Below are 10024 nucleotides of genomic sequence, written 5' to 3'. Positions count from 1 at the left end.
AATGATGTATCCAAACAGAAATATAAATGTGATGTGAAAAGGAAATGAATTAAACTTGTTTGATTCAGCTACTTTTTATAGTTCTTGGGGTCCCTTTCCAGAGAGAATTCATCTCTACCTAAGAAGCTTTTAGTAAGTTCGGAACTTGAGATATTCAGTCTCACTTAAATGCTTGTTCTCATCTTTAGAGTATCTTCTCTCAGGCTGGGTAGTCCTCACTACACTGCATCTTGAAGTCTGTGTTAAGACTTTGTAGCAGAGCTTCCAGTTTTTCATTCCAAGAGCTACTCTGTGCCTGAGGGGCACATGAGAGTCAGTCTAATGTAGGGATCCTTTTTGATTCAAAAGTCAAGATACATTTTTGTTACCCTGTCCTTCCTTAATCTTCTGAGCTCTCCCCATTATGATTTCTGTTCATATAGTATATGGTAACCTCAATCATTTGTTTTCTTCAAGGCAGAAGTCAGATTTGTAGTAGTTTGTCCCTCTTTGACACCTATGTGCGAGCAAAGGGAAAGCGACTCACCATTGGGTTTGTATCGGAACTGAAGGTGATATAATTCTTGAGTTTTCTGCTCTAGAATTAACCGAAGAAGACTCTGGTACTCCCTCTCCTTTTGAACTAGGTGTTCCCAAAGTCTGTTTTTAAAAAAACAAGAAACCCATCATGCATAGAGTATTCACATTTCAATTCATACATTTGATGAACATTAGATATTGGAAAAGCAAACAAAAAAGATACAATCCCAACTGTGGGGCCACAAAGAGAAGCAGCTGAGCTCTGACTAAAGATTTCTGTCCAGTAGCTTTCTGCCTAGATAGAACTGTTTTTCTTCTTGACAGCAAAGACCCAATACTGAGTGTGGGTATATTTTACAATGGAGTTGATGTCTGTATCCCTCCTGAAATTCTTACTAAGATGATTTAAGAGGCTTTGAGAAGGGGAAACTAGTGCCTTGACACCATTTGATGACACTTTGAGTATACAGTATACACCAGCAGGCAGACCCTCGGGCACTAAGTCTGCCTGGACTTTGATTGTAGATTGCAATGTGCAGAGCTGTGAGAAATTGGATTTTTTTTTTATTTATTTATTTTAGAGCAGCCTTTGTGGACTAAGACACATTTTGTTTCAAAATGTATCAGGAACCAAAACTGAATTTCCTGTTGATCATTAGAACTTGGCCAGAAGGGCCACCTGATTATTAAAACCAAGTTAGATAAAATAGCTGGATCCAGGATAGGTAGCTGCCTTTTCTCAGCTCATTAGGAGCCAAAGCAAGAGAGTAATATTTGGTAAGAACAGCTGGGGAGGCATGCTGCTAGCACTGACTGTGTACTTTAAGTAGGACCCAGGACTGCCTGTAGAACATTTAAGCCTTAGAACAATTCTTAGGAAGTGAACATTCTTTTCCATGCAGTTTCTTTAAGCAGTTTACTCAGTCTCAGAAGTAGGGCCTTACTCATTTTCTGACAGTCTACTCATGGTCTCCCTGGGACATGAAAGGCAAGTCTTTGTACAGTTAAGCCTCAGACTTCCGGATCTCCACATGCTAGCCCCTTAGCCCTGGAAGGGAACAGGGTTGCAAGTCAGAACCATGGCTAGCCTCCTTTTGTTTGCTTATGTCTTTAATAAACAAGGTTAGTTTATTTTAACCACCTGGCATGCTCTTTTAATTAGTTTATCTGTATTGGTGAACAAAGGACTCAAGGACTAAGCTTTAAATTACCGAAGTTCATTATTGATGTTGCCCTGAGAAGGCACAGCCATAATATGTAAGTGGATGAAAACACTGTTTTGTGGTCATTTTTTTTTTTTGTGGACACTTCTACCCAGCAAGACCACAAGGCAAAAATACTAGCATTCAACAAGTCAAAAATCCTTTTTCAGGATTTTTTCAGGCCCTGCCTGCCTTCGTTAAGTAGCTTGAGCCTCTGTGTGGTTAATGGACATGATTTCCAAGTTTATGCCAGACCATGAGGATAGGCAGGTTAAATTATTAGCTAGTCACATTAATAGTGAGTTGGATGATCACAAATCTTTCTGCAAAGACACTTCAAAGAAATGCTATGAATTTTACTACCAACTTTTACATTTGTCATCATTTTAAATCTGAGTATTGCCATCATGATCATTTAAAATTCCAGGTCTTAAAAATTAGTAACATAAGGTTAAAATCTATTTAAAACCCAACACATGCCCAGTACCTAATCTCCCCCATTTAGACAGCACTGCCACAAGTAAAAATGTGGCAATTGGAATAATCACCAGCTAGTTTATTGTGGCTGTGGATAACATTTCTTAAAAGATTATTGACAATTAGGAATTTCCAGAGCAAAGGGGAATTACATTCACTAACAAGGTTAGGAAGGCATAAGGACAGGGCTATAGGACACATCACTGTCTACAAAGTGCTAATTGCCCTACTCCTCCAACTGCTTCTGTGGGGCAGACTGCAGCTGTCCCCTGCTGGCTCACTTGGCATACCAAGGGCTCTATTATGATGATAAAACTCAGATACTTTTTGAGATGGAAGATTGTGTGACTGTGACAAGGCACTGTACTGATGATTCCTGGCATTGAAAGGGAGGAGGCCTTGGTTCCTGCTGAAGCAGTAAATGTACCCATGTCCCAGTTTGCTGATAGTGAATATATATTTTCCATGTCTGGGGGTGGGGGGTGGATTCTCAGTAGTGACCAGGGTCTCAGTCCTGAACAGGGTTTGCAAGATCCCGACCTGTTGGTCTCTTGCCGGAGCTTGCTCAGTTGGAGACTTGGGTCCTGCTGGTGGGGCTGGCCCTCCTGGATAGCCACTGAGCCAGGTCTGGTGCCTCTGGGTGTTACATGTACTTCTTGGCTGAGAAGGTCTACTAGAGGATAGTCCCCTTCCACTTCTGTGTCCTTGTCTACCCCTTCAGTCTCAGAAGCAGGCTCAAAGTGGGCTTGGAGCTCTGTGAAAACACACCAAGGTACAGGATAGCACAGGCAATTCAAACGCTGTATTTGCTGTATGACTAAAGACATGACTTGATTGGACTCTGCAATGTAAATATAGTCCTTCCCAGTCAGTTTACACAAGAAGAAACTGAGGATGAAGGATGTGAAGGTCAGCAAGCCATGAATGCTACAAACAGGCCAATGCTCTGCTTGGTGCCTGTTCTAGGGAGCATTTGAGAGCAGGCAGAAGTGACCGGCAAGGGTCCAGGGTCAAGAGGAAGGGGCAACAATTCTAAAGCCTACCATCCACAGCCATAGGACCACAGGAGAAGCAACCTGGGCACTACATTTCAAAAAGAAAGCCTCGCATTGGGCTTGGGGCACATAGCTCAGAAAGGTACAGCATGTGCTTCAGAACACAAAACCCTGAGTTGGTTCCCCAGAATGACCATGCATGTGCATGCACCCACATACAGATCTATAGCCACTATAAGTTGATTCTAAGGGGATAAAGAGGTACGTAATTATCAACTATCTGATAAGCATGCACATTGAGGAAGCTATGTGAGCACTAAAGGATCCCTGCATTCAAATGTTGACTCCCTGTTAAGATCAAAAATATAATCTGTACACAGTTACCATTAATGCCTAGGAGGTAGGTAAACAGGGCACCACAAGATGTTAACATAGACTTTTAGTTCCAGAAAGATCTATGAGAGCATTTACTTAACTGCAGGGAAGTATAAAGCCAAAATGAAACAAAGCAACAAAACAAAGTTGGATGCTGAGGATACTACTGGCCTTTTCAGCAGCCTGTAACTGCTCTTGAGTGCAAAAGGGCACTTACCTGGAATAAGAATGGTAACTGCAGCCTGCACAGCTCTGCGAATGATGTTGTCCATTGCAAACATCCAGTGGGGCCTAATTAAGTGGTTTCTCAAAATTCTATTGACCTAAAAAAAAAAATCACAAAAGTTCCTATGTTTATTCCATTGAACTTTTAAGAAACAGACTTACTAATTCTAATTTCTTTCTATTCCCACTGAGATGAATTGTTGTGCTGCCCTGGATTTCTGCCTGGTTCATTCTTCTGAATGAATCTTCCTCTAGGCAGACCTAGGTCACAATGGATTCTAAATTATGAATATCACAATGGGATCCATGTCATCGGGCCTCTTGGTTGTCTATTCAAGGAACATTTATTGAGCATCTATGACACAACAGACGGACTATATTGGGAGATTGTAACAAGATAAACCAGACCTGGCTTTAGAACTGAAGCGATATACATCTGGACAGGCACAAAAGTATAGCCACTGCTGGCCAATGCCATCTTCCCATATCCCATGCTTTCCGTGGTCAAATGCAATTGGTACACTTCACAAAGTGATGTCACTACTATGTGCTTAATGTTTACAAAGCTGCTAAGATCTGTGATTGAGGTTGTAAACAAATGAGGAATGGGTGCTATAGAAGAACATGGTGAGTGAACTGGTTTGGCTATCATGTTCTCCAGGGCCTGATGGTGTACTCACAGCATCTTGGAACCCAAACAGAATCAGGTGAATCTGGTTGATGGATGAGCTGTCAAAGTCCAGGTCCACTTTTAGTTTTGATATTGTGGCTGCCATCACCCTGTGCTCCGGGGAGCGGATGAAGTCCCTTAGGATTCCAATTATCTGTTTGATGTGGCCAACTGAGAGAAGCAACTCTTCTGAACTCTGAAAATGACAAACACACACACACACACACACACACACACACACACACACACACACACGAAAATCATTTTCATTTGAGTGAGTTGGAGGGAAGGCAGAAGTTTCCAAATGCCTTGTGGGAAAGCAGACACTCCATTTGCTAATGGAATTGTGGGAGCTCCTGAGTAAGGATCTCTTCCTGAATCCCATCGATATCCTTCCTGTAGGTCTTGGGGATCCTCCCTGGTAGGTGGGTATACATAAAGCCTCAGCACTAAGCCAGCTGGGAATGATCCTTATTCCTGTCTGACCATTCTACAGTGGCCCATGGAAGGTAGAGTTCATGTCCTCTCTTCAAAGTACCTTCCTATCCATAAGACGAGAGAGAACACTTTGCTACTACTGTGACCTGCTTAAAACTTGGTTTTCTTCCATAACCATTCTCCCTGAGTGTAGGCTCTAGCACAGTGGTTCTCAACATTCTTAATGCCGCAATCCTTTAATATTGTTCCTCACGTTGTGATCCCCCAATCTGAAGATTATTTTTGTTGCTATTTCGTAACTAACTTTGCTACTGTTACGAATTATCCGTATCATGTCATATGTGACCCCAAGGGGGTTGCGACTCATAGGATGAGATCCATTGCTTCAGTGTGTCTTATAATAGGAGACTAAGGGAGCGCTAAGCCTCTCAAAGCTTTCAGCTAACATCTGGTTTGCTTTCCACCAGAGGGCAGCACCAGCCCACCAATGCCAGGAAGCATTGCAGTAAGCTGAAAAACTCCCTTTTGCCAGGAAAGAAAAGGGTATTGGGAAATAAGTATAGTAATCACTACAACTATGAGAATGTACCAGGATATAGGACACTTTGTTGTCCCTGTTTACACCTGTTGGAGATCTGGACTAGGCAGAGTGGGTAGGATTATCAGATGCCTTTCCTTAGCCTGTACCTGGATCACACACTCCTGCAAGTTGGAAGCCACTTGGTTCTGTTCCTCCCAAAGGATTCTGTACAGGATGGCTCTGCGCTCACTGTCCTTACGCAGCAGAAAAAGACCAGGGTCCCTCTCCTCTGGGGGTAAGGCTGTGCTTCGGTCGTCTAAGGCTGAGCTTTCATCTGGGACACTGCGGATAAACACATTCAACAATTTCCTGTGTGTCTGGGAAGGGTAGCATGTTCTGCCCTGAGGGTAAGACTCCAGAAGAGAAATTGTGGAAGAAGGCTGGTGGGTAAGGTGTGTGGTATCCTCTCTCCCCTTCTTGACTCCCCCTCCCCCTTGGTATCTAGTGGGAGGGACATGAGATAAGGGGCCAAAAGGGAGGGGAAGGGAAGAGGGAGAGGACAGGGAGGCAGAAAGGGGAAGGGGAAGAGGAGACTAGAAAGGGGAAGTGTGGAGGGGGAGGGGAGAGAGGAAGAACAGGGACAACCAGAGAAGAGAACGGACAGAAAAAGGACACTGGGTGAAGACATGTCTCCTTGGCTACCTTGCTCCTCTGCAAAACCGCTTTCTGTGACCCAGCAAGTGTTCTGCTACTGTGGAACAACAGGGGACAAGGGACAATGATAGTACCTGAGAAGGTGGCTGAGCTGATGTTTGGGTACCTGGACCTTCTCAAAGAATGCATCGTGTTGGGCATCCGAGTCGGGGGAGATTGAGCCGTGCTCGCTGCTGCTGCTTCCCATAAGTTCTGATGAAGGCAGAGCCAGAGTACCTGTGCCACTCCGGACACCCTCTGTGGAGAAACAGCCAGAGAGTGGCCAGGCCCCCACACAAGGGCTTGTGAATCATGGACTGCTCTAATCTGGAACGCTCTCTAGTAGAAGAATCCTAATGAAAATGTAGGGTTGGGGTAGACCTCACAATAAGGCTAGGCTCTGCAGCAAGTTGGTGTGCCACACTGTCATAGCCCCTGACTTAGCCACTCAGGGAAAAGAGGAAAACTTGTTTTCTTTTTAGAGGCTAATCTTAGTTCACAGACAGGACTTAACTACATGTAAATATTATCATGTAGGGTTTTGTAACCTTCAGGACAGTGATCACAGGCAGATTTCCCCAGTGTATCCTTTTAGTACAGTCAGTATCAACACAGGATGACAGGCCAGACTTCAAAAATGAAGCACCAGGCTCTACATGTGGGAAAGTTACAAAACCTCAGACAAGGGACCTCTTGCCTTCCTCCTCTTCACATTCCTTAAAGCAGTACTTGAAGTACAGGGAGGGGATCAAAGTGATGCTCCTTGTGTCTGTCTGAAAATAGGTGGACAGTTGGCTGGGTTTGTATACTCTTCAAACCTCTGGGACAACTACTGCTGTTCTTCACAGAAGTGGGCCCAGCATAGGAAGGCTGGTACTCCAGGGCCCCAATTTCTTTCTCTGAGCATGAGAGAAGCTCAAATCTGGGGTGTTCCCCAGCTGTCCAGGTTGGCCTTACCTGAAGGCTTGAAAGCAATTCGGTTCTTTTTGCCTTTGTTCACCTGCCTTAAGAACCCTTCTTGGAGAAGGTCAGCAGCAGTGACACGTTTCTGAGGGTCAGGCTCAAAACAAGACAAGATAAAGGCTCTGGCTTCAGCTGAAAGGGCCTCTGGAATTTCAGGGTGGATCTTAAACATCCCTACCTGCATTGAAGGGATAGTTAACAATGTCAGCACTGGATGAATTCAGGTGTGTGCACTTTTAATAGAACTTGCCATTTCATGAGAAAAGCTTGGTGACATTTATTTAGATGTCCCATTGCTACATGATGTTTCTGCTCCTCCCATCTACAAATGGACTCAACTTCCCCTTCCCTGAAGTCTTAGCTGGTTTTTCATGACTTATTCTAAGAAACTGTCAGGAAAGCAATATTGTAAGGCTTTCAGGACCTAGGCCTTATAAAGCCTGGTAGATTCTGCTCTTGGAATCTGGATACCACCAACATATAAGAAGGGAGCCAGGATAGCCAGCCGTGTGGCAAGAGTAGCTGATCCCTCCCTGTTGTACCCTCAGCCATGCAGGAGAACCCTGTCAGATGATCTTGCCCCAGCAAGGCCACCAGCTGGACACACCCGTGAATAAACCTGGGAAGAACATTGAAAGACCAATAGCCAACTCAGAACTGTGAGGAACAACTGTGTTTTTGTTTTTTGTTTTTTTTTATATCTTTTTTATTAGATATTTTCTTTATTTACATGTACATTTCTCCATTCCCAGTTTCCCCTCCAAAAAACAAAGAAACAAATAAAAACAACAAAAACAACCCCCTGTTGCCTCCCTCCTCCCAACAACTGTGTTTTAAGCCTCTAGGGCAGTGCTTCTCAACCTTCCTGCTGCTGTGACTCTATTTAATACAGTTCCTCATGGTGTGGTGACTTTCAATCATAACATTATTTTTGTTGCTACTTCATGACTGTAATTTTGCTATTGTTATGAATTGTTATGTAATTATCTGATATGCAGAATATCTGATATGGGATCCCTGTGGGGGTAGAGACCCATAGGTTGAGACCCACTGCTCTAGAGGGTGGTGGTTTCAGGGTAGGAAAGGCTCCAGTTGAGAATATTCAAAGGTTGATACTATCTTTCCAGATAAAGACTCTAAGAGATACCACTCTCGCTATCTCTCCATCTCCTTTTTTAGCCCACAGCCCAGATTCTTAGCCTCTAGCAGTAAGTCACAAGCAGGCGTAGCCTGAGGCTGCCACTTTACAGATAAGCAAATTGCCCATCCTACAGATAAGATGGAATTCCCTACCGGCTAAGGGAGCGATAAGTGCTTCCCTCCTAGGACTTGCAAGACCAAGTGCTTCCGTTCTTCCTGCCAGATAAAGGAAATCCCTGTGACCCACAGTGGAGCAAGAGTCAGTTTCCAGATCTATGTCCCATCATGGCGTAGAACTCTTCTGGTGAAAACTGCATAACCTCTTCCTACATAACTGTTCTCATTAGAGGCTACTCTCTAGCCTTTTTAGCTGTCATCCTAACCTCTACTGCCTTGCTGTGTCTTTCCCAAGTCTACTGTGTAACCCAGAGGTAGAAGCCATTCTTGTCTGTCATATCTGTGCTCACTGCCCACTCCTTAGCTCTCCTGGGATGGTTTTGACTCCCTTGCTCTACTCTGTGAGCTCTAAAACTACAGAGCCTTCCGATTTTATCTCTATAAAGCTCTTAACCAAGCAGTACATCTCATTCTCAAGACACCACACCTCATCGCTTGAACAAATGAACAGCCTAAGAGTTAGAAGAATATTAGATGCTGGATAGAATCCAATCACCAGGATTTGAAATGCAGGGCATTATTTGTAGCACTCCTCACCTGAGCAATGGGGAAGAGATGCTGGCAGTGCCCATCAGCACAGGACCTGAATCTAAAGAAGGAAGAGGCAGTTCCTCTCCTGGCTCTTTGAATGAAAATGGCAAAGTGGGCAGCACCTAGCACCTTACAAGTGTATGGCTGGGGTGGTATAAGAAATGGTCTGTGTCCCAGGATGCTTCAAACTTAGTGTGTAGCCAAGGATGGCCTTGAACTACTGATCATCCTTGCCTCTACCTCCCAAGTGCTGGGATTACAGGAGTGTGCCAAACATGCCTGGCAAAAGTACATCCCTAAAAGTGCTTTCATTATGCTTTTGTTGGCAATAAAAACTGACTTCACCCCCAAAAGTGAATAAATTCCAAAGAGTTTGTACAGTTTATTAGCTAAGCAAAAGCAGGAGACAAGAAGAGGACCAGGAAAGTTACTTTTGCCCTGTGATGAATACTGTTCATGGCTGTCAGCTGGGCTTCCAGAGCACCATAAGAGTTCAACAGATCAGAGAGCAGATAGAAAGTTTTCCTTAGCACCAGCTGCTCTAGATTCCAAGACCTGTGATGGAAGCTTTAGGGATGGTCTTCAATGGCTCCATATGGATCCATTGGAGTCACTGATGTGCTGAGGGGAAGTTGTTTCTATATTACAGCCATTACATTCAGGGTTCTATTGGGACTGAAAAGTCAGAAGACTCTTGACTTTATATCTTGGCTTTGCAATTGTCTGGGCAGCTGATACAAGGCAAGCAAACTGTGAGAACCTTCTGCCAGGGCCAAACTTCAGAGACAGAGTCCTGTATTTCACATCTGGGGAGTTCTGCCCCAACATCCAAACCACCTAAACAAACAAGTATATTACCTTAAACATGGCTGCTTGTGGCTCACCAAGCTCATGGAATGGAGGCCTGCTTGTTGCCATCTCAATGATGGTGCAGCCCAAGGACCAGATATCAGCTGGCGCACCATATCCTCGAGGTCCTTGATCAATAATCTCAGGTGCCATGTACTGCAGAGTCCCTATGTGGAAAACAAATGAACAAAGACTTGGGATAACATACTGTTTAAAAATGAAGTGGGCTACATGTGTGGATTTCACTGCT

The 10024-nt window shown here is 44.1% G+C and overlaps 1 protein-coding gene across 1 annotated transcript in view; it reads right to left on the bottom strand.

Annotated features, from left to right (window-relative positions):
- Window positions 1–434: 434 nt before the first annotated feature.
- Map3k15 (mitogen-activated protein kinase kinase kinase 15) overlaps window positions 435–10024 on the bottom strand; it is a 135287-nt gene continuing 125697 nt past the window's right edge. The window contains exons 19-26 of the mRNA XM_031383342.1: window positions 9784–9941; window positions 7072–7255; window positions 6210–6372; window positions 5589–5763; window positions 4474–4659; window positions 3786–3891; window positions 2739–2952; window positions 435–639 (exon numbers count right to left, since the gene is read on the bottom strand). Coding sequence (XP_031239202.1) covers window positions 435–639; window positions 2739–2952; window positions 3786–3891; window positions 4474–4659; window positions 5589–5763; window positions 6210–6372; window positions 7072–7255; window positions 9784–9941 — 1391 coding nt within the window. The remainder of the gene's footprint in view (window positions 640–2738; window positions 2953–3785; window positions 3892–4473; window positions 4660–5588; window positions 5764–6209; window positions 6373–7071; window positions 7256–9783; window positions 9942–10024) is intronic.

The sequence above is a fragment of the Mastomys coucha genome, chromosome X (assembly GCF_008632895.1).
Source record: "Mastomys coucha isolate ucsf_1 chromosome X, UCSF_Mcou_1, whole genome shotgun sequence".
NCBI classification, from domain to species: domain Eukaryota; kingdom Metazoa; phylum Chordata; class Mammalia; order Rodentia; family Muridae; genus Mastomys; species Mastomys coucha.
The sequence above is the reverse complement of the archived record's forward strand: the minus strand, read 5'-3'. Positions and strand labels throughout refer to the sequence as shown.